Source organism: Leiobunum rupestre, chromosome 9 (assembly GCF_980474605.1).
Source record: "Leiobunum rupestre chromosome 9, qqLeiRupe1.1.hap1, whole genome shotgun sequence".
Classification (NCBI taxonomy): domain Eukaryota; kingdom Metazoa; phylum Arthropoda; class Arachnida; order Opiliones; family Sclerosomatidae; genus Leiobunum; species Leiobunum rupestre.
The window spans coordinates 16,479,370-16,499,828 of NC_143392.1; the positions used below are offsets into that span (position 1 = coordinate 16,479,370).

Below are 20,459 nucleotides of genomic sequence, written 5' to 3' on the forward strand. Positions count from 1 at the left end.
AACTTTAGAAACGTGATACGGAAAACGAGATACTAAGTCGCGGACCACGAGATTCTCGCGTGTAGTGAGACAGTGAAGACACCGCCGGTATCACGCGTGGACGTCCACTTTGTTTCGATCTTCGTTTTTACGCCTTTTAACCAGTTCACGTCAAACGAAATTTACAGTCAACCTAGAACACCAATGAACAAAAATATACTTTATTTCGACGGTATATTTCCTCAACTTAATTTAATTTAACTATTTTAGTGTTTATTTTGGTTAGTTATTATTTAATAAATTATGGCGAGTACCTTAAGTGATATAGTGACGGCGTTACCGGAAGAAATGATAACTCAGATGATGGACAATGGTCGCGAAATGCCCCGGTTTTCCATATACGACTATGTAGTTTTTATACTGATTTTGGCCGTGTCCGCGGGCATTGGTATATATTACGCCTGCAGTGGTGGTAAACAGAAATCCACCAATGAATTTTTAATGGGAAATCGATCCATGAGCGTCTTCCCCGTGGTAAGTCATTTCAACTATTTCAATTTTAAATTACTCGTATCCTAAGTAACGTAATAACAATAAGTATGACAATTAACGAGATTTACAACCAAACTGATTTTCATAGTTATTGCGTAATCAAGATGTTTTCTCAGAGCCCTCTAGTGTCTAAAATATTCGAGACTTCCGCTAAGCCGAAATATCTGGTTTCCGATAGATAGGCGGAATATTAGGCTAAAATTATTAAAATTAAAAAAGTTTTTCTCGGCGCCACGAGTTCATATTTTTTTATCACGCCTGATTCGCACGCGGGCTTCCAAACAAAGCCAAAGCCCCTCGCGACTCCAGAACGTGCTCTCCGATATTAGACTTACATTTTTATCAAAACGGTCGGTCGCGAGTCCATGTCACAGCTTGAAGAGAGTATCAGTGCCGAAAAAAGGTTCGGTTAGAAAATTAGCATTAAAGAAATATGAAGTGTCATACCTATGGTTATTACGTTACTTATGCTCGTATTAATTATAAATGATACTTATGCTCGTATTAATTATAAATGATACTTATGCTCGTATTAATTATAAATGATACTTTTCTAGGCCATGTCCATCTTGGCTAGTTTCATTTCGGCGATCACCTTACTGGGGACACCGTCCGAAATGTACAATTACGGAACTCAGTACGTGGTCATCGTGTTGTCCTTCTTCCTGGTCATTCCGGCAGCCGCTTACCTTTACTTGCCCGTCTTTTTCGATTTGCAACTGACCAGCGCTTACGAGGTAAATATTTCACTAATTTTAATAAACACATTTTCAGTAATAATTGGTTTTCCAAAATGTTAGGCTTAACCTTTTCCACGTATATTAAAACCATTAAAATTTATGAAATATTTTTCCTCGCCTTTCTTAATTTATGAAAATTAAATTTCTTTAAAGAAGCTAAAATTACATCCCAAATTTCTTAAAAAGCAACAGTCATAGTGTTTTTTGCGTCTTGAACTCAACCTTGCCGTTGCCTAGGAAACGGCAGGTCCAGATTCCAGAGAACCTAGTGGTCAGAAATGTCGAAATGAAATGCCAAAAATGAATTGGATGAAATTTCCCCTTGCACGGGCCTATATAATGATTTAGGTTACGGAGAAAGGTGTTTCGTTAAAGTTAAGGCGTTTTAAAACAGTAAAATATTGCGGCATCAACGTTGCGTATGCTTGTTTTAAACCCTTTGGTCCCCAAAGTAGGTCGGCCTTATCAATATTTTCGAGGAATGTGAAAAAAATGGCTTTCGGCTATGGCTTGAATAATTTTTACGGAGGCTTGTTTATAAGTAGTTATAAAGCTCTTAATGCAAAAACCGTATGTTTTTCTAACATGAACGTAACAATTTGACAACATCGAAGAGAGTGGGGAGGAGGGTGTTAGATGGAATTTCCCCAACCGGACTTGCTCCGAGGGCTAGAAGAGTTAGACGAGCGAGATCAGATTAAAATTTCCTTGTTGCGTCACACTGAGAAATTGTAAATCTATCGAATACGAAATATAAAAATACCCCGCTTTGAGACGTCTGCAGGTGTTGCTCGAATAGTTTATTCTAAGTAAAGGGAATTTATTTACACCCACCTTCAAGGTTTTAAAACATTCAATTTGAAAATTAACCGTTCATTCGTTAAAATAACGGTATCGACATAAAAATGGTTAAAAACTTACCTTTACACAGTTTTCCAAGACAACCAATTTTCCTCCAGAAATTACGAAACGATAAAAATTTCCCCTTTATAAATAAAAATGATCCCTGGTTTAGTGAAATTTCTACATTTCAACTGGTGTATTAAACGTATTCGCGAACGAAAACTATCGCAACGCCCCCTTTGGTTCGGCATTGAAACCTATAACGTCCGCTTTAGCCGCTACATATTAGTTATTCCTCTTCGTTATTTGTTAATTTGACTTTATAAATAACGATACTTGCATTTAATTATAATTTTGTATCGTTCGCTTATATTTTGATAAGTTTATTTAAGAAAAAACGTTCTTATGACTTTTTAATTTGTCTGTAGCAGACGCTAGATCAGAGGCGCTACCTCGAAGAACCAGCGCCGTTACGCCACCTAGTTCAGTCGCGAATATTTTATGCAACCCGTATTCGAAATTATTCAAGATTTATAAGGTTAATTCTGGAACAATCTTCCAAAGGCCTATTCACAGTACGCAAAACTAAAAGTGGTAGAGATTTCGCAAAAAATACATATTCTTCTATTAAACATATCAATTTAAATTAATAAAGGTATTTAATTTTAATATTGTCATTTGATTTTACGTAATCAGAAATATGTGTACGAAAAGTATTAGATTTAAATATTCGGAGCTATTAGGGCTACTCTTTTTACTCCTTCTGAAAAGGAGGTGTAAAGGAGTAAATCGGATTTGGGCGTCTGCTAGCCAGAATGTATCTGCAGCCATTTTGGGGTAAAATGACTACATGGACTTACTCTTCTTACCCTGCTCCGAAACCCTGTAAAAATTACTCAATTTAATTTTGTCTAATCTACTTGTTTTCATTTCGTCGCGTGTTCTACGTTACTTACAAATTTGTGGAAATTGAGGAATAAGCCAAAATAGCTACGCGTCTCCAATTTTTCATTCGGTTCTCGGTTCGTTCGGTTAGATTATTGGTTAATGGTCCTCGAATCCAGCGAGAGAAATCGCTTCGTGTTGGTTCGGGAAGCAGCTTAGCCAAGTCGGTTCGCACAGAATCGCTTTCTAAATAAACAAGGCGAACCAAGAAACAATGGAAGACGCTTCAAAATGAGTTTATAACCGATTTTACTCTCCAGTGTGAGCCAGGCTCTTGAAGATCCGGAACCGAACCGAACGCAACCAAGAATGTATTTATTTATACTCAGGGAGAATGAATATGTGGAGATTATTTTTAGCGTTTCTCCAATTCCACCCGTTGGGGCCCCCGGTATGCCCCTCCGCTTTAATAAAATCAAATAATACTGCAATCTCATTGGTTCTTAAAAATTACGTTTTTCGACGCGATTAACGCTGCTGCGAGGACGCAAAAAATAAGACCGCCTACTTTTTCTCCCCCCCCCCCCACCTTAGCGTGATGGGGTTAGGGCCTCAACGTGTCCGTCGATAGTCTCGACATCTCGACATATTCATTCTCCCTGAGTATAAATAAATACATTCTTGATGCAACCTTGGATTAATAACATAAGCTACGCTTACCTTATATTATTAATCCAAGATGCAACATAGTTTAGCGACTCGTGTTGACCAACATTGTTGAGCATAAATGTTGACTCGTATGAATAGGCCCTAAAACGAGGGTGCGTCAAACTTTCAGCTAACTCGGAAACGTCGGATCGAGAAAATGAAAAAAGGGTCAAGCTACTCCGTTTCCGTAATAATTACAAAATGCCGGTGCTTAAAGGGTTGTTCCGCGATACAACAAAAGTCATTATTGACGCTCCTTCCCGAAGGCAACCCTCCAGGCTACACGACTGTTTCCAAACAGGACCGAAATTCAGTTCCTCATCTCAAATAATCCGTGGATATTTCAAATAAGAAATTTTAACATAATCAGACTGCTGGTTTTTTAACAATGGTCATATATGATCAGAATATACTTCGAATATTTTCTTAAAAATTAAATAAATACCTTTTTTACTAAAACTTCACCAAAATTTATTTTTACAAAATTTTTACCAAAATATTTTTTTACAAAAATCTCACCAAAATATTTTTTACAAAATATTTTTTTACAAAAATCTCACCAAAATATTTTTTTACAAAAATCTCACCAAAATATTTTTTTACAAAAATTTCACAAATATTTTCTTACAAAAATTTAACAAATATTTTCTTACAAAAATTTCTCCAATACGTTTTTTTACAAAAATTTCATAAGTTTTTTTTTACTAAAACTTCATAAATCCTTTTTTCTTTTCCAAAAATTGTATCAATATTTTTTGACAAAAATGTAAGAAATAGTTTTTGATGTGAAGCTACTTATTCACCAATAACTCGAGGTACTGTGCCGTAATAGGCCCCAAATTTTAAAATCAAAATTTATAACATGGTATTGTATGAAAACCTACGAGCCCGTTTATAACACTCGTCCAGTTACGATTTGGACTTTTATCCTCCTTGGTATTTAGCCTTTGGCATATTTAGACACTAGGGGGACGGGGCCGTGATTACGTCATCGCTCCGAAAATCAGTTGAGTTATAATTTTTTCTGTCATACTAATTATTATTATTATGTTGCTTATGCTATTGTACGTATATGCTGATTATGGCTGATTGCCTTATTTAATATCAATGTTAATTAAAACCACCTATGGACTATAATGCAGTTAAATTAAGCGAAAAGTAGAAAAGTCCATAAGCAAAAAGCTAAACACTAACCACATTTAAAGTAATGATAAAACTTACGAAATACACGGACCAATAGGTCTTCAAGTCAAAAACCAATTAAAATAGCCAGAATTTCCAGCGGTATTAATTTAATAATATTTATTTAATATCAGTCACATTGTAACCCGGCCACCTGAATTAATGGCTTTAAAAGTCGCTTGATGACTTAGGCCTAAGGTGGTGCCTTGGGTATTAGCCTAGCTGATTATTATTATTATTATTACGTGAAAAATAGATATATTAAACGATTCGACTTATATTTGTGCACTTCAGTCTCCCTAAGCACAAACTAGTTAATTTAATGAAATATATAAACCATACAAGATAAATATATTTTAAAAAGTAGGTTCAAAATAGGCCAAGATCTTGGATAATGTTCCGATATTTTTGAAAGGGATAGAGTAACACCTATTTGGTCTATTTTACGTCTATTTAAAAAAATAACTGAAGAAAAGGTACAAATTAATGCCCACGGGCAAAACGAATTACCGATGTACCAAATTTCCCAAAATTTTACACCCAAAAAAAAAGTACAAATATCTATAAAAACGTTCAAAATAAACCAAAGCTAAATGATAAGTTTCACATTAGGGATAAAATAATTACACATTTTAACGTAATTATAGCACCTCATTACATTCCTATAGCGTAAATAGCAAAACTAATCTTACCCCAAAATGAGAAATTGAAATACAGGGGCAAAACAAAGCTTTATAAATAAATATCCTTGAAAGAGTGTACAGGTATACAAACAGTTTCTTTGTTAAACTAATCCAAGCGTGGCTCGTTACGTCTCGCAACATAAAAAAAAATCAAAGGGTTGTAAATCATCCCCGTGTTGCAACTTTTTGAATTGAAGAAAAAATATGATAAAATTAGCGATAATAAAGCTAAATCCTAAACAAATTTTAAGAAATTTAAAAACTTACTAAAGCTCGTACCGATAGGTCTTCGAGCGAACAAAAAGACGCGAAACTCGGACCAAACAGATCTTCGAGTGAAAAATCAAAATTAAATTAAATATAATAGCCAGAAATTCCAACGGTAGACCGGTTTCGTCCTATTTGGGATTCATCAGTACCGTGCGGGAAATCTGGCTCGCGACTATAACACCGAAAAGAGAAACTAAGCCTAAACATGAAAATTTTCAAAACGAGTTGCGTAGCAACGGAAAGCATATTTTGCCGAAGTACTGCGATTTATTTTTATTATTTATACGGTCTTTTTTACCAGTTTTGTCGTTTAATTCTTATATATTGACCGTTGGTGGCCTCCTACTTTTGAGAGTGGTGGAGATTAGTATATACGCAATGTTAACTTAAATGGACTGCATTGTAAAGGATGATAAAATTACAATGCAGTCCAAAAGAAAAAATATGGATGGGAAGACCCTATAAATATTCGTACTTCATTTTATAGAACTTTGTAGAGATAAAAGTAGTATTTGAAATGAGAGAACTGGGAGCGAGGGTATCACTTCCCATTGGGTATCGTGGGGTTTCACTGATTCTACGCTGTATGAGGGAACTGGGACCGGGGAGGTATCACGTTGAGAAAATTTCGACCGGACTGTCAGTGCTTGGATTAATTAAACATAGGGATATCCCACAAAAGCAAAAACGCTGAAACTATTGCTATGAAACCTTTATTGGTGAAATCGGGTCCCAAACGGAAAAGACTAAAGCGCATGCGCGATAAGTGGATCAAGGAGAGATCTAGGGGGAGAGAGAGGTAAACGTAGGCATGATGATTCTCCATCATAGCAATAGATCTTAAAAGAAATTGATTTGAAAATCTTCATCGGTTCATTGTGTAAATTGGCGCGTGCTTGCTCGGAAGGGATAATCTTATTGGCTAAGACAAATGCAGATAAATATTGCTAAGCCCACGTGATTCTATTTTATTATCAGAATAAATAATTACACGTGCGACGAAAAAATGGGCGATATCATCGAGATTCACGCGTTTTTAATTTAAAAACCCTTCCTTTTGACGGTTTTTATTTTGGAGCGAATAATTTCTTTTAGCGTCTATAGACGCTAGCATAAACTTTATTTATGTCTTATTCAACTTGTTAAAAAGTTCCACGCGCGTCTTGATATTTAAGCGTAAACGGGATCGAGCGATTTCGCGCGTGCTCTCGGAAATAAAAAAAAATGCGCGAGCCTTTTACGCTAGAATATTAAAGAGCACGTGGAACATTTTAACAAGTTGAACAAGACATGAATAATTTCTGCTAGCGCCTATTGGAACTAAAAATGTTTAGCGATCATATTCATAAATTTGATTTGCTAGGTATTACACCATCAGAACCAAGCAATATAAGAAACCGAGTCAATGGTAAGAATTTCATTACTGAAATTTGTAGTCTGAGAGTACATTAATTAGGATTTCACCAAATTATTTAGGGGAAAAGAAAGGTGTCACTAAGCCTTGGCTCAAAATGTGAAGATGCGCTTCTAGTGTGACACTCATTTCGTGCATGCGCAATTCGGACTCTGATAGAGAGTTTATAACAATCTTTTCTGCTACATAATGGAGTTAAAAGCTTTAGCGGTATATCCCTGTGTTTAATTAATCCAAGGTCAGTGGTCAGTAGGGTATCAATTCTTCGTAAGAAAACGTGGAGTGTAAGGCCCTCGATTTTTAATGGGGTATCGTGGTATAGATACCCTATGGTAATGCAGGGATGATTTAACAATATTTATCGCGCGGAAAACCTGCGAGGTATCGGGTTATCGTGGGGTATCGCGGTAAAAGAATGAAGACCGAACTATTGACTATCGTGGAGGTATTATTTCTCCGTTTGATAAGGTATTAGAGGTATCGATGCCCTATGCTATGTATGGCTGATCCAATTGTATTTCCCACGTGGAGAAACTGACAGATTTTTGGCCAGATACATGAACGGGCCAACGTGGCTTGTTTCATGGGGGGTGTCGAATGGGCGGGGAAAGGAGGACGATGGTTGGATTGAAGAAGTCGACAGGTTTTTGGACGGGATCTCGTCGCATTTAAAAACTTAAGTGGACATTATTGCGCCATCACGTTTTGATGAACGTACAAATGGGAAAGTAATTGAATAAAAGGACACGGCTCTAGCGTCTAAATCATCACTTCGCTTTCGGAAATCCACAAATTCGAGAATACCCCCCTCCAGAAATGTAAGATAAACTTTATAAAAATACATATGATAAATATATTGTTTAACATTGCTAATTTGAATAGGTCGTGCATCGTAAAAGTCAACTTTTTTAAGAGTCAATAACAATTAAATCGTTATGAATTGGCATTTGTCGTCATGGAAACGGATGAAAACGAAGTGTTCACTATTAAGCAACAAACACAAGGAGAACGCAGCTAGCCTTTAAACACGCTAACGCAGTGTTGTGTACAAGTTTCATTGGACGAACCTTTACGCTGCACCTTTTAGGGCGGGGGAAGACAATTTCGGAATTTTCCCCTTCCGACGGCAGCAGGCGCTAAAGCGTCTAACCAATGAAAACTGTACACGAGAAAATGCACGGGTTGCGTTCTCCTTTTGTGGGGTACTGTGTTTGTTGCTCCTAGCTTTAAGGAACTAAGCATAAAGGACCAAAGGCTTTGCTCTTGGATTTCCCGGTCTTTTGGGGGAAGTTGCTGGAATCTAGGAGCAACAAACACAACACCCCACACAAAGAGAACGCAACCCGTCAAAAGTCGTGGATTTTCTTGTGTACATTTTTCATTGGCTAGACGCTTAGCGCCTGCTGCCGTCGGAAGGGGAAAATTCGGAAATTGTCTTCCCTCCCGCCCGTAAAACGTTCAGCGTAAAGGCTCGTGACGCTCGTCCAATGAAATTCGTACACAACCCTTCGTTAGCCTGTTTAAAGGCTAGCTGCGTTCTCCTTGTGTTTGTTGCTCCTAGCTGGAATGAAGGGGATTACGAATTCGAAGCGGAATTATTTTATTCAAAAGGACTGTCCCAATATCTCGGGAAAGACGTTATTAAGGTAAAAAATTTTGAATGCCCAAAATTAAGTAAATTAACTTTGAGCTTGTGCCCAATGCCTTGTAAATATCATAATAATAATAATAAGAACTGCTCTCTATATAAAACGTATAAAGTTATAAACGTACGGTAAACATTTCACAGATTAAATACTGATAAAATAAAGTGAAATGTGTTCAAGTATTTTGTTTATTTCAAGTATAAGGAATATTTTGGCATAGTGTTACGATAAGAGAATGGAGAAATTTGATATCATTATTAGTAAGTGGTTCCGCATAGTATATAAAGAGGAACTATTTGGAAAAAAATAAAGTTAACTTCATTCCAAAAATATATTAGTTAATTCTCAACGGAAGTCGGAAGAGTTTTGAATACTATGAACAACAAAGGATGATAACAACAAGGCGGTTGTGACGATTACAAGATACAAAGGTACCAAAGGATATTAAGAATCAAAATGTAAAATGTGATTCGCTCATTATTAACCAATTTGAGCCACCGTGCCGCCATTTTAATGATCTCTGTAGACGGTATCCCTTTAACGGAAAATGCTGGATATGTGAGGAAATATACCTAACCGTGAGAGGCTTCAAACATCATTTAACGAGTCATTTATCTTATAATAAACTAAATGAAACAACGGTTGTAAATGAAACTCTCAATTATATAATGGAAGACGAAGTGATAGATGATCAAATTATCGATTGTTTTAACGAGTTTAATGTGAGATCATGAGATGTGGAAAGCTATACAAGCGGGATGTCATGGAGAATAAGGAAACATCGTCCGAGCTAGCAGCAGTCGAAAAAACTCTTCATTCGTTACTAACAAGGAGACGACCCGAGGTGATAATCACCGATTTTGTTCAAACTCGGGTATAATGTACACCTGCGTGTAACTTGAAAAACCTGCAAGGGAAAAGTTGCGACGGACTTTCGTTTTGCCATGGCAACCGAAAACGTTTTTGACAACATGATCTTCAAATATTTCCATTGAAAATAACATGGGAATCTGAAAGATTTTATCGGTCCCCCTTGTGAAACGTTTTAAAAAATGAAAAAAAATTTAAGTTCAAAAACGTTAAAAATACATAAAATTGATTTTAATAATTCTATTTCATATCAAGTTTAAATGCAGTTTGGTCAATTCCTTCAAATTGCCATGTTATTTTCAATAAACAAATTTCCAAATCCTTTTGTCAAAAACGTTTTCGTTTGCCATGGCAAAACGAAAGCCCGTCGCAACCTTTCCCTTGCAGGTTTTACAAGTTACATGCAGGTGTACATTATACCCGAGTTTGAACAAAATCGGTGATTAAGCCATAAATTCAGGTGGAATAGTTGAGTGTTTCCTGCGACCTAAATATGTACGGGAAAAAACCTTTAGATTCGGGGAGAGAAAACATTTCGGAGAAGCTTCTTAACGGAGCGTTAATGTCGTTCAGAGAGTCTACAAATCGAATATCTATACTCTTAATATAAATTCTTAGAATTTTCGCTCCGTCGTAAATAACTTCGGGGATGACACGCTTAATTAATTAGAAATAATAAACCTTTCCCTAATTTAATGTTTCGATTATAGTGAGTTTTGTTACGTACAGTGCTTTTAAAAGGTCCATAGCGGTTCGTCTATTCTAAACCGAATTTGAATATCGGTAAATAAAATTATTATAAAGTTATTATTTATTGAATATTTAGCATACATAAATTCTTTGATCATTTTATCATTAACCACTTTATTTAAAAAAAAATCTAGTCACGATATTAAACATTTTTACACCCCTACATCGATTTGATTTGGGTACATTTGTTCGAATTTCATTCGTCCGAACGGTGGTACAAATGTCCGAATGCCGGAAAACAGGATCGTCTGTCCGAAAACGTATTTCATTTGCCCGAAAAAATTATCACAACTTTTGTTGGTGATTTAGTCGTTCAATTTATGTTAACTTTACTGGCGAATTTCATTTGTTCGAATAATCGTTTTTCCGTTTTTTCGAACATTAGGAATTGGTTGTTTTTTTAAATATTGTTAATATAAGAGAATAGTAACATTAACGTGAACCTAACCTAACCTAACCTATAACCTAAAATATCCACAACATTCAACGCAATTCCCACTTACTAACAAACAACGATATTTATAATGTAGTTTTTTATTTTTTATTCTTGCACTAAAAAAAATCCGGACCAAAAAAAAACAGCAATAAGAAATACTAATTTAGCGACAGAATACGGAAAAGTGATGCTAGCGATTCGGACGAATGAAACAAACAAGTTGTCCAATTCAAACAATTGAAACATTTGTTATTTCGGCGGTTCGGACGAATGAAATTCGAACATATGTTCCATCGTTCGGAGGATTGAAATTCGAACAAATGTACCTACCCCATCGATTTCATCCAAAATTTACGCAAATCCCCCCGCACGTCATACTATGATTTTCTTGTAGCTGTAACGAATTAAAAGTTATCCTCCAGCGTAATCTTTTTGACTGATCTGATTCCCTTAGTCTACATTCCACTGCCCAGTTTGAAGGAATAAAATCGTGTACGCCTAAATATAACTATTCTCAGCGAAATTTGGGGTAAGCGCTTTATGCGGTACGCTACTGCCGTCTACGTACAACCCAATCTGATTCAAATTAAAAGGTTTAAAATAATACGGTGACAATATTAAATCGCCTAGAAAGGCACTCTGGGAGACCAATCCTATCACGACTTTTTTCGGTATTTGTCCCGTAAACAAATGATCTTGCACCGCACCCATATTTCCATACTAGGAATCGAAAAAGAAGTACATTCAGTACTGGTAATAGCAATTTCAAGGTCTTCGATAAAATTAACTAAAAAGTCTTCAACGGGTGAAATTTTTGCAGTCTTTTTGGTATATTCCCATTCGATCGAAATCCCATTCAACCGAATTCAATATGTTTCCGAAATATAGCCCAAAAGGCGGATTCGGTTCATTGGGACCTTTTGTTTTGTTTTTTACTTTTGCCCCGAGATATAGCAGGATACGCAAAAAACGTTATACCTAAACAAAATTGCTACAGGTGTACTAACGGTAAGGTTAGGTTAGGTTGGGTTAGTTTAGGTTAGGTTAGTCTCTCACTTCCCTAGGGTGGCGCGCTTTTATAAATATATTTATGCTTTGAACTTTTTATTTATATCAAGAATACAATAATTCGAACAATTTCATTTTTTAATGTGAATGGTTAAGTTTGTAGCAATTGCGTCGAGTAAGGCTAATATAAACGTGCAAAATTGGACTGTAAACCGCACAATTGGGGTATTTTAGATCGATTGGGACTCAATGTTAAAACGTTTTCGAACGAATAGTATTTCGGTCGAATGGGACCAAAGCGTCTTTTTAATTTTGCCAGATAACTATAAGAGATAGATCTATGAAACCAATTGCCAATATTATTAATTTTCTAATATCTTTCGTGACATTGTTTTTCTCTACCTTGATGAGGAAGCGCAGGCCTGAATGGAATAGGAATATTTTTTTATAATCAATAAACACCTTTAAAAAATTCATTCACCATCCCAATAATGGTATTACAGAGGTGGTTGAATCTTCAAGAAGTAAGGATTTGCTACCTAGCTGTCCGTCACTTTCAAATTAATACTTTGGCGTGAAACTCAAAACTAATTTTTGACAACTTTTACAATATTGGCGCTATACGGCACTGAGTCTTGCATTATTGAATTTGCCATGGTTGGTTCATATTTAGAAAGTTTCGTTTTTATCTCTCTAAAAATAGTAAATTGTTGCTTAATAAAATCTTCTGACATTATGTATCGGTGCCAACGTGTTCTACCTTGATATTGTTCCACGTTCTAAGATAACTTATTTAGCTAATCCAACTTTGTAAGGTCCATTCAACTGAACAATTTCTGGTAGGTAAGCTCTAAATTTGCTTAGAGTATTATGAGGAAAGTAATTCAATGATGAATCTGAGGGTAGACTGATATAGAAACTCATTTCAAGTCTACTTCTTGCACCCAACTGCAGCCGACTTGCGGTCCGTATCCCTTCCAACGCACCAGTATCTATCACTTTATCTTCATTTGTATAATTGAGAGTTTCATTTATTTCTATAAAATCGCATTCATCCGATGTTTCATTTAGTTTATTATAATATAAATGACTCATTAAATTATGTTTGAAGCCTCTTACGGTTAGGTATATTTCCGTATGCGGAGAGGTTTTTTTTTACCCATCAAGTAGGGTAGTCCTAGTATCAGACCCAATGCAGTTGTGTATCTTATAATCACAATGAAGACACAACCGCCTTGTTGTTCATAGTATTCGACATGGCTTCCGTTTAGAATTAACTAATATATTTTTGTCTTCCTCTTGGAATGAAATTAACTTTATTTTTTCAAATAGTTCCTCTTTATATACTATGCGGAACTACTTAATAATAATGATATCAAATGTCTCAATTATCTTATCGTAACACTATGTCAAAATACTCTTTATACTTGAAATAAACAAAATACATTTTTTCAGTATTTTAATCTGTGTAATGTTTACCGTACGTTATTACGTCCATAAACACTTGTCGAGGCTAACGGTAATAGTTAGTGTAGGGAGCTGTTGACTCGCGTGGCGTGAAGGGCTTGCCACCACCCTCCTACGCATTGTAACCCGGCCGCCTGTCGCTTGATGACTTAGGCCTCAGGTGGTGCCTTGGGTATTAGCCTAGCTGATTAATATTATTATTAATATTTTTCCATTGAGTAACGCTTTATATAGATAGTAGTTCGTATTATTATAATTATAATGATATTTACAAGGCATTTTCTGGATGGGGGTATAATCGAATTTGTGAATTTCCGAAATCGCAGTGATGATTTAGCCGTGTCCTTTTATACAATTCTTTGGCACTTTGCACGTTCCTCAAAACGTGATGGCGCAATAACGTCCACTTAAGTTTTTTAAATGCGACGAGATCCCGTTCAAAAACCTGTCGACTTCTTCAATCCAACCATCGTCCTCCTTTCCCCGCCCATTCGACACCCCCCATGAAACAAGCCACGTTGGCCCGTTCATGTATCTGGTCAAAAATCTGTCAGTTTCTCCACGTGGGAAATACAATTGGATCAGCCATACATAGCATAGGGCATCGATACCTCTAATACGATAGTCAGTAGTTTGGTCTTAATTCTTTTACCGCGATACCCCACGATAACCCGATACCGCGCAGGTTTTCCGCGCCAAAAATATTGTGAAATCATCCCTGCATTACCATAGGGTATCTATACCACGATACCCCTTTAAAATTCGAGGGCCTTACACTCCACGTTTTCTTACGAAGAATTGATACCCTACTGACCACTGACAGTCCGGCCGTAATTCTCTCACCGCGATACCCCACGATACCCCACGATACCCCACCGGTCCCAGTTCTCTCACACAGCGAAGAATCAGTGAAACCCCACGATACCCTATGGGAAGTGATACCCTCGCTCCCAGTTCTCTCATTTCAAATACTACTGCCTAAAATAGGTGTGTTATTAAAAATCGCTTTCAAAATCCTATTACAAAGAGATCCGTATTTCATCGCACTACGAAAGAGGTTTCTAGGGATGACTAGCAGGATATTCACTATTTATTTCGTCGTTAATTTCTCGATGCAGGGAAATGAAGGAAATTAGAAATTGAACGTTAAATGCGCGCCCACGAATTATGAGATTAGAATGTAATTTGAAATACGGCATTGACCAATATCAAACTTAATTGATTGCATCCGAATACTCCCCCCTACGGAGGTATCTTGTCATCGCGGCTGGAAATGTTTCGTCACGTACGAACATCAGCTGAATTTCATTATTTATTTCGTTATTTATTACGTTTTTATTCGCATTTATTTCCAGTCTTAAAGGGGCTGGAAAGTGGGGTTTTGAAATCGTCTAGTGACGTGGTATCTCCAGAAAAATCCGGACCATGTTTTATTTTCTTTTTTCCCCGCTTGAGGAATTTGGCACTGACGGAGATGTTTTGAAAATAGTTAGGAGCGACCCGAGAGAGACTAGTGCGAGGTATTCATACGCGAACTAAGATATTCACTCCTTCGTGGACGTGGTTTTGGTTCTAGTATTTTAATATTTATTTCATTATAATGAAGTTAATGAACGAGTTTAATTCAAATAAAAAACGGAAACGTGGTGATACGAAAATATATTTTGTTGGTGAATTCGATAAGTGGGAAAGGGAAAAGAACTGTGGTGTAGTACTAAGGTTTATCAAAATGCTCCAGTGAAACCAAGGCCCTTAGAAATTTGCTTCGATTCATCTAGCGTTTTTTTTTACAAAATTCGATGAAACTCGCAAATGATAATTTAAAAAATTACGAACACATAAAAGACCTTATCGCTCAAATGAATTTTTCGTTAAACATTTGTTGTTCACTAAACTAAATCTCAATAAAGATTAATGAAATTTTAAAACTTCCTACGAGCTCAGATAACACTAAACAAGACCACGCTGGATTTCGCCGTACAAATATCCCAACACAGCGGTGCCGGTTTACGTCTTCGCGAACTTGATAAAAAGTAGTTCTACGCGCCAAATTTCGTTAATGACGTCACGGATGACGTTTTTCAAAACCCCACTTTCCAGCCCCTTTAATGTGGCGGACTGGCCATAGAGTGAACCTGCCCGATGGCAGGTGGGCCCCACGGACCGTTCATGAAGTGGGCCCCTCAAACATGATAGCCGTATAGTTGTTAAAGCTGGGGCGTTTTGTCTTCTGGCAGCCCAAAATATTAGACCCAGTCCGCCACTGGCCCCTTTAACCAGGTAAATCGAACCATTGCCTACTTTATTATAAAGGTCCGGAAATTTCTTCAATTTATTTCTGGCATTTGATTTCGACAATTTCGGCCAACTTTCCAGAGTTAAAGGGCTACACCGGCGTTTGAAGAATTCGCACCAAATTTAGCACGTAGTAGCAAATACGACCAATCCTCCCAGAATAGGCTATTCTGTAAAAATCCAAAATGACAAAGCGCTTATCAAACTGAAATTTTAATAATAAGAAAGATATTAAAACATCTCATTAATTTAAATGGTTTTTATATAAATAATTGTTAAGACTCAAGTATTTTTTTGAAAACCCCTTATTAGGAGCCCCTTATTAAAGAAGCAATGTCGTCATGAAATACCGTAGTTAACGGTGGAGCTCGTTAAACCAAGTTTATAATTTGGCAACTTCCTGGACACAAAACGGCGATTGTTGAGAATTGGTTTTTGTGTCCGAGGCTTAGTACCAAATATTTCAATCGAATAATTATCGTACTCATCTTTTTGATTGAACAAAGCAAATTATAAAATTAATATTAAATACCTTTATTAATATAAATTGAGGTATTTTGTTTTAGTAGAGTTTCTTCATTGTTTAAAGTGCGAAATCTAGACAAAATTTCGTGGAGCGTGTGAACCCAAATTCAACGTGTTTTGGGAAAGTCGAGTCGAAAACCGTGCTCACCAACAAAGTTGAGCCACAATGTTGGCTTCTGTGAACAGACCTTTATGCATTAAGGGTACGTCAAGAAGATAAAAATTATCACCAGGGCCTAATTAAAACCTTTAGAGCCCCTAAGCATTTAGAATTTAGCTGCACTCACAAGGAGAGTACCCGAGGTCTTTATTGCCGATTTGTTCAAAGTCGGGCGTAATGTAAACCTATATGAGATATGAAATTTCCCAAAATGAGACGTTGCACTACCTTTTTGATTTGCCATGGCAACCGTAAATGTTTTTGACCACTTAACACAAAAAAAGATTTTTTTTCCTTTTTTTTACCCAAACATTATTACAATTTTACCTCAAAAATGTTCCAATTTACCCAAAATTGATGAAATTTACCTATATGTGGTCCAAATTACCCATTTCGTGATTTTAAATTAAATTTTTTTTCATGAAACCGAGAAAATCCCATGCTTTTTTAAACGGAGATTTTTTTGTTTTAAGTGGTAAAAACCATTTTCGGTTACAATGGCAAATCGAATGGGTAGTGCAACGTCACCCTTTTGGGAAATTTTATATCTACATTACGCCCGACTTTGAACTAAATCGGCAATAAACACCTCGGGTACTCTCCTTGTCAGTTGTGTAATTAAGGTTTCTGGAAAACTCGTTTTGGGGTCCCTTCTTATCGTGAGGACCATTTTGTCCCGAAATCCTTTGGGGCCCTTATTAAACGGGGGTCCGCCTACAACGTAGGCCCTGCTGGGACATTAGTTCTGACACTGACCGACGTACGGAACATTTCTGTATTTCCCTTGATACCCAAAGCACGTGCTTATTGTACTCAATGATTCAAACTCTCCTCAAGCATTGAAAATAATTCTTTGTCACTTGACACCTTTTAGCGAATTCTATACGTATTCATGTTCCGACGTCATGGTCAGCGCGTGCATCGAAGCGTGATGATTTTTTTAAGTTGCTTATTTTTTAGCATGACGTCATTTCTGTTTTGTAGATAAAACCATAAGTAACATAATAGCATAAGTATGACAATCAACGATTTTGGTTAATGATAGTCTGTCGTGGAGTGATTGCGTAATCGGAAGTCGCGTAACCGGAAGCTCACCCCTTCTTTCACTCTTTGCTGGATAATTACTTCCCAATTAGTTCGATGGCTATAAATACGAACGAAAACGCTTTCAAGTGTCAAATTTTTAATTCAATAAGTCAATTGCTTTGTAGGTCCTTTGCCTCATAATGATTTATATGGTCATTGCCGAAACAGACTATCATTAACGGACTTGGTGTTGTGAGAATAGGAAGTGTCATACTTATGTTTATTATGTTACTTATGCTAGAACTTATAATCTTTTAGCTTTAAAAAACGAATGCAGATGGTATTATTGGATTATGGAGCGTATATTTTAAAGATTAATTTAATATTTTACTAGTATTATAAGGCAGAAAATAAATTTAATTTAAGTAAGGACGAGTGGCTACCCACTTCCTCGAATTCTGTACACGAATTACAGCGAGTACAGCCTTTGGTAGTTCTAAATTTGTAATCGATTACGTCATCACTTTAGTACAGTCCAGTGGCATAGACAAGGGGAGGGGTTCCGTGTCCAAACCCCCCCTTGGGTCTACCTTTGACTGTACTAAATTTCCACCCCCTTCTCGACCCCCCTCTTAACATTCACATACTTCGACCCCCCCCTTGAGGAATTTCTGGCTACGCCACTGGTACAGTCAAAGCTACGGACTCGAGTAAGGCTTCCATTTTAAGAGATATAATATATTCTACTGATACTAGTAAAATTTAATATATTTTAAATTAATCATAGCTACATAATTACCTAACGCCGCGAATGATTCAAAATTCAATCAACTGTTATTCCCGATTATATAATAATTAAACAGCAATTATTTTTTGTAGATTTTTAGTTGCAGGGGAAGCTTTTAAATATAATTTTTACGTATATATCGAATAATCTTGGACAAATAAGTTATTGGACCGGAATCTTAACTTGGTTCTTTTAGAGCAGCGCTACGTTGTCCAATTTTAAAATTATTTCAACCCAACGCTAGTGGGAAGTGCTATTTACATATTACTTATGATTCGGGTCCCTCATTTTATTTGTCTAAGGAGTAATTTTACTTCACATAATGTAAAGAACGTTTTAACGCACTTCTTTTGTATTTGAGTGGAAATGTTTCGCGATTCTTTCGGTAGGAGCGATGCTATTTGCTTATGGTTCGGGTCCCATCAGGTTATTTGTCCAATGAGTAATTATAAAGTACATACTCAAATATAAAAAAAAATTGAAGGAGTTGTAGGGGGTGAGTTGAGAATTATGCCGGTTTTTCCCATTTTCCTACGATGAGTGAAAAGAGTGCCAGAGAGCTTTAAAAAGTGGCCTACTAAGCCCTGGAAGTAGGCTGCGACAAGCGCAAAACCAAGCGGCAGGGACTTTAAAGACGGTTTAAGTTTACTTTTTACGCTGGTTACCTCGATTTGTTTACAAAGTCCTTTTTTACCTATCACACGAACCCAAATCTTAATGTTCGCGTTTCCCTGCTACTTGGGTTTGCGCTTGTTGCAACCTACTTCCAGGGGCTAGTAGGCCACACTTTGAAGCTCTCTGGCGCTCTTTTAACTGATCGTAGGAAAATGGGGGGAAAAACCGGCATACTTCTCAACTCACCCCCTACAACTCCTTAAAATTTTTGCATCACCTTTTGAAACACCCTGTATATTAAATTAAGTTTAATTAATTTTAATTTAAGTTGTTTCTTTTTGCAGTATTTGGAGATGCGGTTCAATACTACGATACGAAGCATGGCTTCTGTCGTATTCTCTTTCCAAATGGTAAAATTTGTTTCATTAAAATTATTTCACTCGGGTAGATGTAAAGCTTAATAAGAGTTTACTTTTCAAAATTGCAGATCATTTATATGGCTATTGTTCTCTACGCTCCGGCGCTCGCCTTATCTCAAGGTTTGTCACGAAACCTATAATTTGAAATTGCAACCCTAACCTGATCAATCATAATTATTTATTATTTGCAGTGACTGGAATTGGAGTCTGGTTTTCCGTCTTATCTTTGGGAATAGTTTGCACTTTCTACACTTCCATCGTAAGAACACCCCCGCAATTTATTAATTAAATTAAAGCAACTGTCGGCTCTATCATAGCCACCTGTATTATGAAAAGGCCCCTGTTATTAGAGATGGCCATGAATCTATCCGATTTTCGAAAAAAACGACTTTACTGGAGAGCGTGGTGCCATCTAGTTATGGCAAAGTGAGCCAAAGTTTGAAATAGCCAAATGATACCGTCGTCAGTAAGCCATTGTAGAGTATTATATTTAGACCTCTTATACTCTCTTTAGTGGACTTTAACCTAAATTATATATCGCATATAAACTATATTGTTTAAAATTACTGCAATTTATGTTATTGATCAATTTACGAACGAGCCAATCAACGCGAGGGGTACCTATAAGTACCCGCCTTTTAAAATGTAGCTTAACTATATTGTTTTTATGTCGATGCTAGCGACATCTGTTGAAAAAAGAGCTGCTTCACATCGAGCCGACACTTGCTTTAAATCAAAACTAATAAGAACAGACATACATCTTATTTTTTTGTTTGAGATAGCTGATTTTGAAATAGGTGTTTCAATAAAATACGGGAGGTCCCGTGTAAATGTTTTTTCTACGTCACTGGCTATAGTTATTAAAGATAGAGCACGCGCTTGAGTCAACAAAGATTTTGGAATTTGAAGTCCGCGTGCGAAACGCGCGTGCCAATAAAGTATTTAAAAGATTAAGCCCGTGACGTGGATAAAAATATTTTATACCTTAATTTTTATTGTTTTATGGAAACACCTAACGATTTGTAAAAATTATTTATATCGTTGCTGGATCAGTAGCGACATCTAACTTTATTTCGTAGAACCAGTTGTTTACAGTCTATTTCTCAGAGAGAAGTATGATTTCTACAATAGCATAAGTAACGTAATACAATAAGTATGACAATTATGAAAAATTAATATATTGTCGTCCTTGGTGGTAG

General features: G+C 36.5%; 1 protein-coding gene across 1 annotated transcript in view; it reads left to right on the forward strand.

Annotated features, from left to right (window-relative positions):
- The window catches only part of LOC149926692 (sodium-coupled monocarboxylate transporter 1-like), a 33,886-nt gene continuing 13,427 nt past the window's right edge, over window positions 1-20,459 (forward strand). The window contains exons 1-5 of the mRNA XM_090158057.1: window positions 1-513; window positions 1,089-1,268; window positions 19,186-19,251; window positions 19,329-19,380; window positions 19,452-19,519. Of these exons, the coding sequence (XP_090014183.1) occupies window positions 283-513; window positions 1,089-1,268; window positions 19,186-19,251; window positions 19,329-19,380; window positions 19,452-19,519 (597 nt within the window). The 5' untranslated portion in view covers window positions 1-282. The remainder of the gene's footprint in view (window positions 514-1,088; window positions 1,269-19,185; window positions 19,252-19,328; window positions 19,381-19,451; window positions 19,520-20,459) is intronic.